At 38.0% G+C, this 19,185-nt stretch overlaps 1 protein-coding gene across 1 annotated transcript in view; it reads left to right on the top strand.

Annotated features, from left to right (window-relative positions):
* LOC126335789 (esterase FE4-like) overlaps positions 1 to 18,467 on the top strand; it is a 71,579-nt gene extending 53,112 nt beyond the window's left edge. Inside the window, exon 8 of the mRNA XM_049999252.1 lies at positions 18,385 to 18,467. Within this exon, the coding sequence (XP_049855209.1) occupies positions 18,385 to 18,467 (83 nt within the window). The remainder of the gene's footprint in view (positions 1 to 18,384) is intronic.
* The last annotated feature ends 718 nt before the right edge of the window (positions 18,468 to 19,185 follow it).

Here is a 19,185-nt window from a genome sequence, read left to right as displayed (position 1 = left end):
CAGATCGTCCGCTCTCAAAATTCTGCCATCTCTCACCCCACATCCACCACTGCTGGCAGCTCACCTTTAACTGCGCAACGCTGCGCGCTGTTCACATCCAACAGCCCAACACTACAATAGCGAATATGTCAACAATGCCAACCAGCCACAGACTTCACACAACACAGTCGGTGATTTTCATATAGAGCGCTACGTGTCGTTACCAACATAGAAACCTAAACAGCCTACTTACAACTCTCCATATTCTGTCATAACGAAACTTCAACCAACTCCCTCTCCCATACTATAAAATTCGCTCCTATATTTATCCATACTACTGACTTTAATCTTGCCCACGTAACCCACACCATATCACGCCGCCTCTCTTCATTTCCCTCTGTGTCCGTCCGCAACCCATTTATCTCGCTACAACTACTCTTCAACATGCTAAACTCCTCCTCACCCTCTGTCTTTCCAGCCTCTGTCTTCCCACTATTCCCCCTGCCCAACACCTACCTTCATCTCCATTGTTTTCCTACATAACAGGACCGTACCTATTCTACAAACGTCCCTCAACCCTATACATCATATTATCCCCTCCTGAAGTACATCTCTCCCCCTGAAGGTTCTTCAGATTTTGAATGAAAGTGCAATGCCTCAATGCTTGTTCTTAGTAGAATTTCGCCTTACAGTTATGTATGTATTTTCGACTTTTAGTTGTCCATCATTACGAATGTTTTTTTTTATTTTTCACATCATCGTTAGATTTTAAAAATGCTTTTGAGTGAGGAGCAGAGCCTACCACCGCACACATCCCCCTCCCTCTCCACCATGTGGGGCGATGGGGATAAAATAAGATTTAAAAAACGAAAAATGGAACCCACTGACAGTTGTCCATTTCCAGTATGGCTTGTAATTTTTGTGCCTCATCGTCAGAGTTCCTGCACGTACTTATCAATAACCCTGTATTTTTGGCAGACATGTGAAGACTTTGTACATTGTTGCAAAAAGACGAAACACGATTTTTTTATCAATGGCATCCACATAGTACGTAGTGGTAATTGTAGGAATTAGAGGTTCATCACTGGGTGAACTGGAAAAAGATCTCTGTAACACAGTGTTGATAACAGTTGAGCTTCATACTGCGACTCTAACAATTGTAGGACGTGGAGACATGTACTATCTCGCATCGAAACAGAACTTTCTTCCTTGGGCCAGCCGGAATGTTCGAAAATAGTCTGAATGTGATATATCATTGCTGCTGTGTTATACTAAGGGGCCGGTCGAAGTGGTCTCGCGGTTCTAGGCACGCAGTCCGGAACCGTAAGACTGCTACGGTCGCAGGTTCGAATCCTGCCTCGGGCATGGATGTGTGTGATGTCCTTAGGTTATTAGGTTTAAGTAGTTCTAAGTTCTAGGGGACTGATGACCACAGCAGTTGAGTCCCATAGTGCTCAGAGCCATTTGAACCATATACTAAGGGTGGTGCCACAAGCCCAGTCTTGGAAGGCAGCAAATATGATGGGCGGTGCTTGCGTCGTCTATAGTACGCAGCCCTATACAGAACGACGATCTGCAGCGTTGATATCCCCAGACACAGACTAAAATTAAGGGACGAACCATCAGTACCTTCCACTTCCATGACTTGTGCCATACTATTTACAACCGTCCCATCCAGTTAACTAACACACTAAAATATCTTGCACTAACACTCGACCGCCAACTAACGTGGAAATCTCACCTACTAACCACCCCATAGAAAGCCCATACTACACTAAAACTTCTAAAAGTATTAAGAGGACGAACTTGGGGATTACACCCCTCCACTATTCTCCACACCATCCTGTGACATGTTTTTAAAACGTATATATTTTCGTTTTTTTAAACTTTCCATCCATCCATTTAAAATAGAAAAGCACCCCAAAAATAGTTTAATTTTCGTCATACTCTTTTTTTTTAAAATTCGCTTGGCTGAAGGGCGCCCACACGGGGTGAGGGGGATGAAATATGCTACGAGAGAAGCTTGTCATCAGTTTTCCGCGGAACTCAGCAGCAGCTGCGTTCTCCTGAAGATTCCGGACAGTTGTATCGCCGAAATACTGTATCATGTTGATTTTAGGATCCGGCAGCAAATCTGAGCACTTTTTCAAGACCTATTATGCCGGCAGAGTTTACGAAGTCTGAACCTCAGTTACTACTTAAAAATACAGTTGGATTCACTGAACAACAGCATGTGACCAGCAGTAAAACGTTTCAGGGACACACCTTAATGCATATTATGACCTCCTTTCTTCCCCTGTTTTTCTCAGTCATCGGGCTGTTGTCATCAGTCCCCTAGAACTACTTAAACCTAACTAGCCTAAGGACATCACACACATCCATGCCCAGGGCAGGATTCGAACCTGCGACCGTAGCGGTAGCGCGGTTCCAGACTGAAGCGCCTAGAACCCCTCGACCACAACGGCCAGCACAATAAATGGAGATAAACCTTGATCAGTAACTACATAAAAGTGTCACAGAGTATGATCAGCACCGCAATCGAATGCGGAATGCCTCCCCTTGCTTTAAGAAATAAAATAGCATAAATACGAAACCAAGTTTGCTGATTCAGTGTAAGAAAATGGTTTCCGTCATCTATAGCCAACATGTCGAACGCTAATATTCAAAAGTAAATTCAGTCCCCATACAAGATTATGTCTTCTTCAACAAAAGAAACGTCCGCCACCGGTAGCTGAGTAGTCAGCTGCACAGAATGTCAATCCTAAGGGATCGACTTAGTTCCCCGGCTGGGTCCGAGATTTTCTGCTCTCAAGGACTGGGTGTCATGTTGTCCTAATTATCGTCATTTCATTCCAGCAAGTCACCGAAGTGGCGTAAGATAGAGTTGCACCCAGCCAAAGGTCTACCCGACGGGAGGCCCTAGTCATAAGACATTTCTAACAAAGAAAATTCAGATTTGGCTGCAGCCTTTGTGTGACCCATCCTTGGAAGTTTTGCAAATTAATAAATACTTTGCATACTGATATAATTATTATTGTTTCAGCAATCCAACTCTAGAACTGGACTCCCTTCTGACGGAGAAGTGGAAAGAGTATGACGAATCGTCCAAAAACCATCTGGTGATAGCAGCTCCTCTCAGTAGCGGAACTAACGTGTGTGGTCCGTATATGGACTTTTGGCATAAGCTACTTCCGTCATAAATACAACAGCCTTTCTGTATTTCATTTTAATGGTGGTTTATCATTCATATGGCTATAATTTCTGAGAGTTAGTACAAATAAATTGATTACTGAATGTGTGTCTGATAAATTGATTATTGATTGTCAGTAGTTTACTAAATATTTCATTAATCCCCCCCTTTCCGACATGAACCACGGACCTCGGCGTCGGTGGGGTGGCTTTCTTCTTGAGGGCATGCAGCCCTGCTATTTTGTTAAATGCTGGCGGCTTCCTCTTGAGTGAAATGTTCCGGAGATCAAATAGCCTCCCACTCCGATCTCCGGGCGGAGACTGCTCAGGATGATGTCGCCATCAGGAGAAACAAAAAGGGAAATGGTTACATTGAAGTTAGATACTGTGGGAATTAGTGAAGTTCGGTGCAGGAGGTACAGGTGGATATAGGATTATAAATACAAAGTCAAATAGGGCTAATGCAATAGTAGGTTTCATAATGAGTAATGAAACAGACATGTAGGTAAGGTACAATGAAAAGCACAGCGAGCGCATTATCGTAGCCAAGACAGACATGAAGCCCACACGTACCACAGTACTACAAGCTTATATGCCAACTTCGCAGATGATGACGAGATTGAAATAATGTATGATGAGATTGAAGTAATGTACGATGAGATAAAACAAATTATTCAGATAGTTAAAGGAGACGGCAATTTAATTGTGATCAAGGACTTCAATTGGACAGTAGGAGAAGGAAGAGTATGAAAAATAGTAGGGGGTTATTGTGGGAACGGAATGAAAGAGGAAGTCGCCTGTAACAATTTTGCACAGAGCATAACTTCGTCATGGCTAGCATTTGGTAAGAATCATAAAATAAGTTGTATACGTGAAAGAGACCTGGGAACACTGGAAGGTTATATAATGGTGAGACAGAGATTTAGAGACCAGATTTTAAATAAGACATTTCCAGTGGCAGATGTTGATTCTGACCACAATTAATTGATTATGAGCTGTACATTAAAACTGAAGAAATTGGAAAAGGTAGAAAGTTAAGGAAGTGGGACACAGATGAGCTGAAAGAACCAGAGGTTATTGGGAATTTCGGAAGGAACATTAGGAAACAACTGACTAGAACAGGGAAAAAGAATACAGTAGAAGACGAATAGGTAGCTTCACGAGATGAAATAGTGAAGGCAGCAGAGGATCAAATAGAATCCCAAGGAACTGGACAGCAATATTGGACTAACATACCAAACAAACACTAATTCGATTAAACTGTATGAAGAAAAAGTTAAACTTGTTCAAACGAACAGAACAGACCCACGACGTAAACAGGTAATCAAAGTTGGAAAATCATAAAAGAGATACTATCCGCCAACAAAACGAAACGTTTTACTGTGGGTGATGGAAAACTTCGTCCATAACATTGTAAGTAAAACAACAAAGAATTGGACCATTTTTTAATTTTCTGAAATAGGGAGGTAGAGAATTCGTCGTTTCGAAAGGTACCGACCTCTCGGGAAGGTACCGACCTCTCAAAAAGTATCGATGTCATAAATATCTCAAATTGTTTGCCTTCCTCTTGGGAAAGTTTACATTTATTGGCTGGAAATTTATGTAACATACTGAGGTTTTCAGTTTCTTCATTCTGGAGAAAATGCAATCGACAAGTAATCCTTATAACAGGTCATGTTTTAGTTACAGAAACTTCCATTACTGACTGCTTAAAGTGCCTTGTAGTTGACCTAGGACTCTAATATTTTCCATGAGACTATGTGTAGCAACCACATTACACGAGCAAACGCGAGAACTAATAATTTGTATTAGAAACGTAATAAACCCTCCCGTGTTTGTCATTTGTTTTCATACTTAAGTAATGCCAGAAAATCACATTGCTAGCTTTTCTCTCGAGTAAATTAACATTTATCTGCTGGAACTAATGTGAACTGCACGAAAAATACCAACCTCTCCAAAAACATCTACCCCTTGTAATGTAAGTGCCAGTCGAAAAATACTGTACTACTGAGAACCGCCAAACGCGGCAAAACCGCCATACCTGACAAAACCGCCATTCAACTAATTTTTGCCATATATTACTATTAGAAATATAAATAACTTTAACTACCTGACATACAGTTTCAACTTAGTGACCCATATTATTTGTATATTTCGATGTATACTCTTTTGATTGTTCTCTTTGTTACACTTAGGAAAACAAATTCTTATGACAGCATATGTATGTGCTTTGTTGACTGAAATATATCATTAACTCACTTATTACTACACATATTTCTGTAATCAAATTTTCTCCTTAAATCAAGTCCAAATGACTCAACAACAATGGAAAAATTTAAGGAAACACAATGTGTGGTTATGTAAGACTTGTATATTTCTATTGTGTATTGTCAAACCACAATTTACGAAAGATGTTTATATGTTATTAATACTATTAAGTAGGAATAATTAATATTTGTCGAATAACTAGCGGTCTGCCCGGCAAACTAGCGGTCTGCCCGGCAAACTAACGGTTTCCCGAAATGTATTGGTATCTCTAACAACATCGAGAGCTCATAGAGTTTCCACCTCTTTCGAAAACATCGATTTATCGAAGCATATCCTACTCCCGAAGAAATTGGATATATCGAAAAAATCCATGTGTCGAGAATAACGGGCTCCCGAAAAATACTGATAACCCTAAAAAACAGATACCTCAACAAATATAGCCATCTAGTAGAATACCATAGTCTCTGCAAATACCACCATATCGAAAAATATATTTTACAGAAAGAACCCTCTCCAAAAAATTGGTCTCCCGAAAACGTAGTTCACCCAGAAGGAAGCATCGGCAGGCCGGAAAGCATCGGCGGGTCGGAAAGCATCGATGTATTGATAATATCGTTTTCCCGAATGTATCTATTTCTCGCAAAATAACGATTTGGCAGAAGATATGCATCTCTCGAGGAAATTCGATCTCTAAAAACACATCTACAACGACATACAAACGATCTCCCGAAAATAATACGTTACCTCGAAATATCCGATACCTATAAGAAATCGGAATCTCGTAATGAATTTGTATACAGAAAAAAATTGATCTCTCGAACATAATCGAAGTCTCCGAAAAGTTGGTATCTCTAAGAAAACCGGTATCAAGAATAAAATCGGTATGTCAAAGAAGATTTTTATTAAGGAAAAGACCAATCTCTTCAAAGGTATAGGAATATCGCAGTATATCACTATCTTCAAAATGGCGGTATCGCTAAAAAGTCGATACATGGAAAAAAGTAGATTACTCAGAGAATATAGCTATCTAAAAATATAGCTATATCTCTCCAGATACCGATGTCGCGATAAGCAGAAACATCAAGAAGTAAAGCCAGATTTTGGAAAATAACATCTCGAAAACTTTCGAAATTACTAAAAATAACTATTTCGCAAAAATTACGAATTCTTGATCTTTATGAATATCTCGAAGAAATGTAGACAGCTCTAAAGAACAATTACCCAAAAAAATTGATTTTTCATAAGTATAGAACACACAAAGAACATTGATATTGAAACATCTCCTTAGAAAAATTTATGAGTTACAGTACTGATAAACCCCTTACATTATTTGATTTTCAACCAGCAGAGCAGAACTGAACGTATTCAAACATTTCCCTCCTTACTTATTCTGATCAACATTAAACTGACACACAATATTTATAGCGCAACACAATCTGACTTTCAATAATCCCTACAAAAGAATGGCTCTGACTAACAATAACCTATACCTTTCATTAATCACTTACCTCACAAAAATCTTCGTTACTCAAACTACTGCAATACTTCGAGCGCCAATACTGCCAGCTAAATAAAAGATTCAAACTACTGAAGGCACTAACTACTGATAGGCATAGTTAGCAAATGAATGATTTTGATAGAGAACAAATGATGTATTTACCTTAATAATGTTCAAAAATCATATATATTAAAGTTCATGATATCCAGTATTACAAAATTTACTCTTTCTGTTGGATACACATCATGATTGTCTGCTCTTAAAATTCTACCACTCTCTCCCCACATCCACCACTGCTGGTGGCTCACCTCTAACTGCGCAAGCAATGCGCTGTTCAATCCAACTGCCAAACACGGCAATAGCGAATATTCCCACAATGTCAACCAGGAACAGACTGCACACAGAACCGTCAGTGATTTTCATATAGATGTAATGGGTAGGCACCTTGCGTATGTTATTTCTAAAATAATGGTACCCGCAAAGTAATCGATATTTCTTCAAACGGTCTGTAGAATTCATTCCTATTGTTACGATTCCTCTCCCCCCCTCCCCACCCAACTTCAGTAATTCTCTCCTATAATCTACAAAATCATCGACATCTAGAAAAATAACGATATCTCCCGAAATATATTGGCGACTCGAAAAATATAGGTACATCGCAGTATACTGACATCTAGAAAAGACGATTTCCCGGAAAATATCGGGTACTTCGAATATGTCGATTACTCGAAAAGTATCGACATCTCATATATGTCGGTTTCTTAATTAAAGACACAATGCTTTATATCGATATCTCGAAAACATGTGATGCCTCAAAAAAGACATAGATCTCGATAAACTAGGTACCCCGTAATATATTAATATGTAGTAACATATCGATGTCTCGACACGCATCGATACCTCAAGAACCAGCAAATCGGATATAGTCGACAACTCGAAAAGTATCTATTTCCTTACATATACCGAAGTTTCGAAGAAAACCGATCACTCGGAAGAATAGATCTCTTGTAAATAAATCAGTCCCATAAAGAATTGATTCAACACAAAGTATCGATATCTGGGAAATATCGGTATTTCTCATAAATAGGCATTACGAATACAATCGGAGTCTATGATGAATCGATGTCTCGAATAAGATAGGTCTTTTGCAAAGGACGGATGTATAGGGAAAGATCGATAGCTAAACATGTCGATATCTAAATGCGGATCGATGTCTCTGAAAGCATCTATAACAAAAAATATATCGATATCTCCAAAAATATCTATATTTTGAAAGTATCTAACCAAAATTGTATCCTTTTATTATGTGAAAGTATCAGTGATAAAAGTGTTCTAAATTAATTATTCAGCAAACCTGCATTGGACTGTGTGTGTGAACTTGTTTCTTGCATTCCTCCATTTTGCCAGAAATGCAACTTGTATTTGACTCAGTAATTAAGTCCAAGAGAATAATGCCGTTTGCGCACTGCCACTACGATGGTACTGGAAAATTTACTTTTGGTTCTGATGTTTACTTGGTTCTTTCATTGGTGAATAACTTCAGTTTACTACACATTTTCAGATTCAATACAAAGGACATGGATTATGATTCAGGCTGTTAGATTTAAACACAATGTTTATCTAAATATATACATATTGTTAAAATTTTAAGTCATACACAAAACCTACTAGTTCTAACATTTTTGTAGCATTAATCACTCTTATCAAAAATTTTACAAAACGCTTACTGCATCAAACCTAGAACAGACATATCCTAACTCTGAACAAAAACTAATTTGATATGTTATATATCTTCTCTCATTTACCTCTTAAAGTTAGGTCAGGGGCAGCGACCTACCTTAATGCTGTAACCACACGTCTCCTTCGTCAACACACACCTAGCTGCTACTCCACCCTAAACCTGTCTGCATATATGTGTTTCCTCCAGGCACCTACCTGCGACAACCTGGTTACTTAATGAACGCACCCGGCTCTCTTAACCACCGAAAATCCTCCTACTCAGAGATATTATACTCGTTCCACCTTGCGGGTGGCAACTACCAACTATTTTCTGGAGTTACCCTCATCAGACCTTAGTACATACCTTTCATAACCCCCTGGTCCATTGGACCAAAATTTTGTGGGGGGATGTGTGCAGTTAGCGTAGATTTCTCCCCGAAATTCGTAAAAAAATACAATGTAAGATACAATACAACACATACACAGTATTCCAATTAATAGAGTATTACACAGCAATAAAATTCACCAATAGAAACATAGAATGTGAAGTAAAATGCATAATATCATTAGATTGTCAAACTGCAATGAATCAAAGAACATCAAAATGTACAAAACAAACACATAAGTTTAGGGCAAAGACATCAGACATTACGTTATTAAGAGAAATGTATCAAATACCATCAAAACTGATTAAAACAATGTGAGGTAAAATCGATAAGGTATTTAGATTTTGAATTGTCTCAACAAACATCAAAAGGTAGAATACAAAAATGTAGAATGTGGGGTAAAATGCAGAATATGCTTAAATTTCGAAAGTGAAGGGTATCGAATAGTATTAAAAGTTACAAAATAGTATAAAAACATAAAGACTCTACATGGAAGCATACTAATGTGGGGTAAAATACCTCAAATAATATAAACTTTATCAAACAGAAATGTAGATCTTGACGTAAAATAAATAAAATAGTTCAATATCCACTAGACGTTAACTGCAAATGTGCATCAATGTCTCAAAGAACTCTTAATGCCAGTGAAATAATGTAATAAGATAATTTAAGTAATAGCTACATTAAATAATACATGAGTCACGTCAGGTGACAGCAGATATTGACTTTCACTTACAATCATCATTTTGTATTAGACCTAGAGTACATGGCAAGTTTCATTGACAATAGTAAATGAAGAAGACATGTCACGTTAGGTGACAGTTTACATTGAGTCTAATTGTAAACCGCAGTAAAATGTGGGTTCTCAGGTGGTGAAACACACTGAGCTTCAAATAATGTCGATTGTACAATAGATGTGTTATCAGGTGATAGGACACACAGTTTTTTTTAGTGATCAGTAGTACAATAAGACTGAAGAAGAATGGGCTTCAGGTGATGGGACACACTGAGCCATTGTGGTATCGATTGTAAAGTATATGTCAAGTCAGGTGACAGCACACACTGACATTCAGTTACAATTATGATATTCTGTTAGTCATAGAACACGTTATGTCAGGTGGTAGCTCACATTGACGTACACTTAAAGTCATGATATCCAATTCATTATAGGACACATTTTACGTGAGAAGGTAGCTCACACTGACTTTCTTTATTTTCTCATAGACTCAGACCAGTTATTATGTCAGATGACAGCTCAGTCTTGAGTTTCACTTATATTTATGTAGACTCAGGCTACTCGTTATGTTACGTAGTAGTCCACTCTGACTCAAACACAATCATGAGATTCTCACAGTTGGAGAATGTATGTTCTTTCAGGCAACAGCTTAGTCTGATGCTAGGTTAAAAACATTTACAAAATCGTTTGTGATAGTGACAGAAATATAATCTTTGTTACATTGATATTATTACTATGCAATTAATTAATATGAAAAGTTATAGACAATAACTGTGTGCAGTGGATATTTGTTGCAAAATTTTTATATATCTTGACAGTAACAATAACATCACATACTCTTTAGTAATAACAGTAATTAATTTTATAGAATCTATGCCCAAAAAATTCCTACTAGTATACCATAATAATAACACTATTCAGTGGACAGTTGTTACAAAACCTATGTTTGTATGTATTTAAGGTGGATAGAACCTCATATGGTCAGTGACAATGCTGTATTGAATTGTCATAAAGATTCTATTTATGAATGATTCATAGTCATATATATGATTAATGATTACAATAACCTGCATGATCGCAGTAGTCATTTTAGTGTTAACTTTTCATTAAGTATTGACAGGTAATGCTGTAACATATTTTATACAACCCTCTTAAATAAGAATTTTGATGAAGTCTGAATAAGTATTTTAACTTCACAGTTTAAATCTTATTTCTTTTCAGTACAGTTATTAAAAAAGTTGTTTACCTATCAGAGGACAGTTGCACAGATTTCTTAGAAAAATAAGAAAAATATTTAGAATAGAAAGAAGAGTAGACTGAGAAGTCAGAAAGGAAGAATGAGTTCTACAGAGCTCGAGGATATGGGGAACCAACGCCACATGGTATGTCAGTTAAAGAATAACCAACCCTCTACCCTATTACTTTTTTGTGTAGACCACAGGCATAATATGTTGTCAAGTACTGAAATAATGTCAATAACGGAAATTATTTGTGAGAAAAAGAGTAAACAAATTACTTAATTAAATGATAGGCAGCGACATAAAAGAGAATTATAATTGCTGTAGCAGAAAATGATGGTAGTTATGCTACACCAAAAACTTAATTATCATAGAAACAAACACCATAATGTTATTTTTATGTAAAATGAAAATACTATCACAGTTGAGGAACAGACATTAGGAATGGATAAAACGCTGAGCTCAGCCAAGGGCAGGTACTGTCATGTCCTTGAAAATAATAGAGTGACAAATCAAAAGTGTGCATAAATGGAGCGATATGTGTATAGTAAGTGGCAACATAATTAGTGTCACAAAGTACAAATGCAAAAACATTGCTTAAAAGATCCATAATCAGTCTAGCAAAACAAAAAATAATAAGCATCCAGAGAAAGTCTGGAAGTAACTGTAACAAAAAATAATATGTCAGCTTCAGATAATAAGGCAAAAATAGCATGCCAACAAAACAAAAATTTTAACTGAAAGCATAGACCATAACATTATGTAAATCCTGAAATAGGTAACACTACCAGAAAATAAAAGTGTATAGACACATAAAGCAAAGCATAGCACAAGTGATAAACAATGAAGTACTAACAGATGTTTATATCTTTTACTTGAAAAAAAAACATGAAAAGAGAAAAAAGGCAACATAGAAGTTTGCAAAGATACATAATAGGTGAGAAGTATGATACTTGTGGTGATGTAGGTATAAGAGAAAAATGATTAAAGAATGCTTGTAGTATGTCATGAAGTAAGTCCTGAGTGGATTCTCATTAATGAGTCCGAAAAAATCCCTATTGGACTCTAGTGATCCCAAGTCATCATCTTATTTCATTAATGGCATCTGAAAAATAGTCGACAATTAATAAACAATATATAATCGGAGACAAAATGTTAAGTTTTCTGAGAACATATTTGCTTATTATATAAATGTAAGGGTCAGAAACCAAAGTTACTTGGTACATTGTTAAATAATTTTGTATTTCTTCTTAAACGCTGCAGAGAAAATTGGTAAATATTATTAATGTTAATTATGAAATTCGTCAGAAAATCACCATAAACCTTGTGGCGATACCTGTAAGACACCGCTAGCCCACGCCTCTCGCGGTGTGCGTTTAACCCCATTTAAATGAGGCGCCAAGCGCGCGCCCAGCGGCTGTACGATTAATTAAATAATCGGCGTGCTAATCACAGTTGAAATCTCAGGTCCAGAGGGACGTGAAGAGGCTGTCGTCCAGAGAGAGAGTAGAGTCAGTCGAGTCTTGTTCAGTCTTAAGAGTCAGTCAAGCTAGAAAGTGTCTTGTGAAACGATCATTCTGTGGATAATATTAGTGTGATGATTTCTTTTATATGTGTTGTGTTGTCTTCTTCGATGAGTAAAAAAAATATAGGTAAAATAAATTTTTGTGATGTCCATCAATAAGTTCATTCCAGTAAAAATAGAACCACTTCCCTTCACCTTTTTTTTTTTTTAATTCCGGACATCACAACCTTTCTGGAAAATGTGTAACAACATCACTCATACTTCATTTTGCTATGGTCGTAGCTTCAGCACACAGTATTTGCTAATCATCACTTGTAGTGTCAAGATTCCCATGTCTCAAAAAAGGAAATAAAATCCAACAATATCTCATTCTGCTCATAAGTTTCAAATATCATCTTAAAAACTCGTATGAACACACCCTTTCTCCAAATATCAGAAAAGCATCAAAATCATTATTCTCATCTTCTTATACACATTGTCAATACTCATATTACATCCTTTATCACGAACACCCTAAGTAAACTTCGAAAAAATTGGTACCACTAGCTTAACATCAACATACAAAGTGGCCATCGTTACTACAAAATCTTTCTACAGTTAGTATCATTATATCATGTAAACATAGTTCAATGTAGTCATCGCAAAGTAACAGAGGTGATCATCCAACAAAAAATAGAAGCAACGACATCATGTAGAAAGTATCAACATCAATTTGATGACCGAATTTTTCAACTGTAATGTCAACTTCAAATGCCAGTATGAAAAGCGTTTCACAGAAAACAATTATGTAGTTCATCAACAATGTACTGAAATAATACCAGGCTATTACAATAAGTAAGAAACACATAACGCTTTGGAAACAAAGCAGGTCACACTACTAAGCTGTCTCCAGAAATCTAATGCCAGAACAGAACACAGGTGGCATTATTCGTAGCTTTTACACGGGAAAATATTCTGAATGTTTGCACGCTGGAAAAGAAGTGCGCGCGACCCAGGCCTAACGACGTGGAAAGGGTCTGTCCCGCCAGCGGTGCGTCTTGTTTCCATTGTGGCGTACTGCCAGCTGTGACAGGAATTTGTACCACCCCGGCCTTTAGGAGGGTTCCAGGCTACCGCCACAGAGGCGCTACTCGTCCGCAAATCATGCCCGACAAAGGAAGAAATTATATAAATAAAGTAGCTGGACATATGTAGCTGTGATTTACTGTAATAAACCGAAGTACTGAACCCTAAATGTTACCAACGAAACCGGTACTGTCTATTCTATGAAATGTTTGCAGTTTGTGATATGATGTACACCACATGATTTTTTTGTACGTAATGTTTGAATTTCAAGAGCATTAGGATGTGCTATACGGACTACTCGATATGGACCATTATATAACAGAAAGAATTTTTGACACAGATTGTGGGCTTTATGGAAAAGCCTTGGGGAGCGGACCAGAATTTGTCTCCTCCTTGAAAGGAAATATTCCTCTTTGGTGACTTCATTTGGCACAGCCGTTGGTCAGCAGGTCGCTTAATATTTTGTAATGCAATTTGAATAATCTTGTGATGCCGTAGGCAGTGACACATCGGGAAACATATGATTTCTTTAAACTTGTCAGGCGTGTGTGGATTCTTTAACACAAGATGTGGTGCCAACTGTGTGGATGTATTTGGTAATGAATTTATTACATCCTGAAACATTTGAAGGTATTTGTCCCATTAATTGTGTTTTGCATGACAAAAGATCTTAAATAATTTCGGCAATTCCTTCATTAACCTTGCTGAGGGTTTCGATGAACCATGGTACCTGGAGGTATAAATGGAAGAAATTTTGTGAGTCAACAGTATGTCGCCAAGTGCGCGAACGGAACTGCGGCCCATTGTCGGAGATTACTGATGCTACATAACCCACTTCTTTCAGAAAATAGTTAGTGGACCCACGTGAAACAGCGCACGACGTAGCTCGACATAATGGAGTGAAAGTGACGAATTTTGAAGCGAATTCCACGCAGACAAAAAAAAAACAGGTGTAACCTCTCTTTGTAGTGGGAATTGGGCCAAATAAATCAACGGCCGGTAGCTGACGAAGACGTAATGGGATGATTGGGAATGTTTGAGCAGCAAAGGATACAATGGGTGGTTTTGCCTTTGGACAAAATCTGCATCTTGAGGACTTGGCGAATACGTTTCTCCATGTTGAAAAACTAAGATTTTTGTTTGAGCAACTGAAAACATTTGCACGGTCCATAATGCACATAGCTAAGGTGAATATACCAAATGAGTTTGTTAATTAGGTCTTCTGGGATACAAACCAGCCAAATTGTCGTATCAGGCTTGATACGGAGGAAAATAATATTATGTATTCAGTAATGCTGTCACAGAGGGGCGTTATTAACATCGCGCCATTGTTGTTTCGCATCTTTCCGGATGGAATCCTTATCCTGTTCTGAAGCAATGTTGTGCAGAGCATCGGAAACAAAGTTTTCAAATGTGACATGGTGCATATACAGCAAAGTAAAGTTATGGCAAAAGGTGTTGGCTGGATCAGTATTGTCGGTGTCTAAAGTGCGTGACAAAGCATTAGCAACGACATTTTGAGGTCCTGGTACATACACAATGGAAAAAGAGAATTCTTGTAACAAGAGAGCCCATCTCGCTAAACGACCATGAGGTAGTTTAGCTGACATCAAAAATTCTAGTGCTCTATGATCTGTGTATACTGTGGTGTGACTACCAAAAAGAAAAGGTCTAAATTTGGAAAACGCCCATACAAAAGCCAGCGCTTCTAATTCAGAGTTGGAATAGTTTCTTTCTGAAGAAGATAATATTCGACTAGCAAATGCGATGTTTTTTTGTACCTTAGTTTGACCTTCAATGAACTCTTGAAAGAGATGAACTCCAAGGGCTGTGTTTGAGAAGTCTGTTGAAATGCAAAAAATCAGTACTAAGATTGGGGGGAGATAACAGGGGTGCATCTATAAGAGACCGTTTAAGTGTCTCAAATTCATTCTGAGCTGTATTATCCCAAATCCAGGGAGAATTTTTGCTCTTAATTTACATAATGTTGGCATATCTAAAGCTTTTCTGGGAATAGGCCTGCGAAAAAAGTTTGTCATTTGAAGAAAACTGCGAAATTGCTTTTTAGTGCGAGGAACTTAGATGTCATGGACTGCTTTTAGCTTATCAGGGTCTGGTTGAATTCCGGATGATGTAATAAGATGGCCTAAAAATTTGATTTGAGCTTGTCCAAAATAAGACTTTTCTAAATTTACTGTAACACCTAAGCTAGAGATCGAGTGAAGAAGTTGAGAAATACTTCATTATGTTGTTGCCAGGAAGAAACGGCAATGAGAGTATCGTCCACGTAAGCGGTAAGCCTGTCTTTCAAATGAGGTGGCAACACAGTATTTAAGTCACGGATACAGGCGGCAGATGAGATTGTTAACCCAAAGGGGAGTCTACAAAATTGGTAGCACCGACAAAAACAGAGAAAAGCTGTGTATTTCCGGCAGTTGGGGTGTAATTCTATTTGGTAAAAACTGGGCCGAAGGTCTAAGGAGGAAAAAAATAAATACGCCGTGAAACTGTTGTACAATTTCATCCAACGTTAGTGGCCTATCCGTCTCTAGTATGATGATCGTATTGATCTGTCTTGAATCCAAAACAAGACGAATTGAACCATCCCGTTTAGGCACAACATGTATTGGGGAATTGTATGGACTAGTAACAGTTTCAATAATACTGTGAGCTATCATAGATTGGATTTCCTGTTTGACTGTCACGGTGAACTAGCGGTATTGGATAACGTGTAACAGCGAAAGGGGTATGGGGTTTTACTTGAAATTCATATAAAAATGTTTGTGTCTGGAGCCGTGTCAAAAACATGGGAAAACTCAGTTAAAATATCATGTACATCTTCCTTTTTTGGAACTGAAGCTGAATCAACTACTTTGATTTTATCCTGAATAATGTTACCAACGTCTGCTGTCGTATCGTGATTGTTAATGATTGGGGCAGGAACAAAAAATGACGTCAGTGTTACATCCGACAGGAGCTGAGACTGAATGAAATTAATTTTGTTAAGATCTTGTTCTGCTTGCGACAAATGTTCGTGAAAGTCCAAAAAGAAGCAAACTCTATCATCACAGAGACGAATCCAATGATCTTCACATCTAAAATTACTTCATATTTGTTAAAAAAATCGACACCCAAAATGACGTCCGCAGTGAGAAGCGGAACTATTAAGTATGTAGCATATAAAAAATGTGTATCGACTTGGAACTGCAAATAACATTGCTGTTTAATATCTATACTTCTTCCTGGAACAGCACCACTGACCTTAGTATGAGAAAGCGGAAGTGTTGGAATGGTAGAAACAGTGGCGCATTTTTGGAAAGCGGCTTCACTAATAACAGAAATGGGAGAACCCGAATCAAGAACTGCAGAGAATTTGTGTGTGCCTATCGACATATTAACGAGGAGATGGTGAACAGTGTGTTGTAGTTCGATTTTTCCAGCAGAAGGTCCTATCGTATATCGTCACAACGGATAACGTGTGATGTAAAATTTTCAGAAGAATCATGGCACGCGGTAGGCGGAGTAGTTAGTTGCTATTGTTGGTGTTCTGTTTCACGCTGATGATCTCCATTGTTTCGTGGACTTGGTGGACGAACTTCTACTAACTGTACTGTTCTATCTGATGAATTATTGAAATCATGTATGGGGTGGAACCGGGAATCGGGTTGATGAAATGGTACTCGCCTGTCGTTGCCGTAATTCTGTTGGCTGTCATTGTTTTGTCTCTGGTTATGAGTTGGATAATTATCATTACGATTTGAAAAATTCTGTTGACTGTACTGATGAGTAGGTTGGCGATCAAAGGTTTGTCGTCGTTGGTAGTAATCATTGGTTCCGTATGGTTGAAGGCGATTATGGTGCCACATTTGGTTTCTTTGTGCAAAAGAAGTGTTGGAATTATTCCGCTGATTCTCCCACTTTCTCTGCTTGTTAATGTACCACCGATTATTTTGTGGGGTATTGCCATATTAACCATTTCGGAACGGCATTGATGGAAGGGGATGATAATTTTGATTCCTAAATGGGTAGGCATTCACAACATTCTGCTGATACTGGGGTTGTGGAAGAAAGCGTCCTGCATTTCCATATTGAGGTCTATTATTCGGGAACTGCCTGCCGTTAGTACGGAAACGGTTGTCTCTATTCTTTTGTTATTCCGGGAAAGAGTGTTGACTATATCGTGGATTTTGTGTTTCACACAATTCAAGAAGCTGTAAAACATCACGAAAGTGTTCAAGTTTTCTGTGCGATTTCCTACCAGCAATGGAACTCTCAATGATCTAGGTAATTTTGAAATACAAAGCTGAATGAGACCGGAAGGGCTGTAAGGTTCACTTAAATGTTGATTGTCTTGAATCATGTGGTCAAAATATTGTGTCAAATTGCCAAATTGTGAGTTATAAAATTATATTTACCAACTGATCTTTCACAGCATGCTGTGATGTGGGATTCCAGTAAGCAAGAAGAAATTGATGTTGGAATGACTGAAAAAAAAAAAAACATTGCCGTGCAATGTATGTCACTCGCATTGCAGGTTCTCCCTGATGTGCCACTGGACAATTTGGAGGAAAAGCGAATGTAAATTGCTGAATCCAATCAAGAGGATGCAAATCATTTGGGTTATTCCGGAAAGTCTTAAATTTCTTGATTGACAGGAAGTGTTTGTTAACTACATTGTCTTGGCGTGGAAAAGAAGGGGCATCATGGGGCAAAGGAAAATAGTCTGGGAAGGACTACTTTATACAGGGTAATCTCGTGCAAATGGAGCCTGCGAAGATAAGAATGGCGGCCTTTGTTGCTGGTAGGAAAACGGATTTTCCTGCTGTTCTGGGACAAAATTTCGAAGCTCACTGTCGTCCTGTAATTGAGTTGAGGCTCAAAGTGGCTCTGAGAAGAATGTGACTTAACAGTTGAGTTGAGTTCTCGTTTTTATTGTTCATTAATAGTAATTTGTTTACTCTTAAATTTAGCCAGAGCTTGGTATTCGGTTGCTTCTGAAAAGGGAACTAGGGTTGTCTGATTTAATTCATTTTCTGCATTAGTTTCCAAAGCGGCTATTCTTACCGTTCTGTTTTCTAATTGTGAGTGGAATTGCTCACCCTGTTCACTGATCTTTAAGTTGAGTGACGTCAGATGTCAGGGATTCGGTACATGATTCTAAGGCCTGTATGTGCTCAGTATGAGCAGCGGAAGTTTGTTGCAACTTTTTAATAGATTCTGGTGGAAGTACTGCATTGATTCTGTCCCTAAGGTTAGTAACGTCGCGCTTATACGTTTCAATGATATCCTGTAATTTACTGTCATTTATTTCTTTAAATGCGTCGATGGTTTGTGTTAATTTCTGAATGCAACCGGTGAGGTATTCGCTACGTTTTACGTTCTGTTCATCACGTTTACCGAATTGTTCATCACCCTTTGCTCCACGTTCGCTCAGTAGTCGAAGAAAACAATCTAATTTATCTTCAGCTAGAGTAGCGGATGTCACCTCGGGATTTGATTTTTGCAACTCATATTACTGGGGTGGGCTGCTAACAACTGTTTCAGATTTCTCACATGAAACAAATTCTCCGTCTCTGGAAGAA

This window comes from Schistocerca gregaria, chromosome 2 (assembly GCF_023897955.1).
Source record: "Schistocerca gregaria isolate iqSchGreg1 chromosome 2, iqSchGreg1.2, whole genome shotgun sequence".
NCBI classification, from domain to species: domain Eukaryota; kingdom Metazoa; phylum Arthropoda; class Insecta; order Orthoptera; family Acrididae; genus Schistocerca; species Schistocerca gregaria.
The sequence above is the reverse complement of the archived record's forward strand: the minus strand, read 5'-3'. Positions and strand labels throughout refer to the sequence as shown.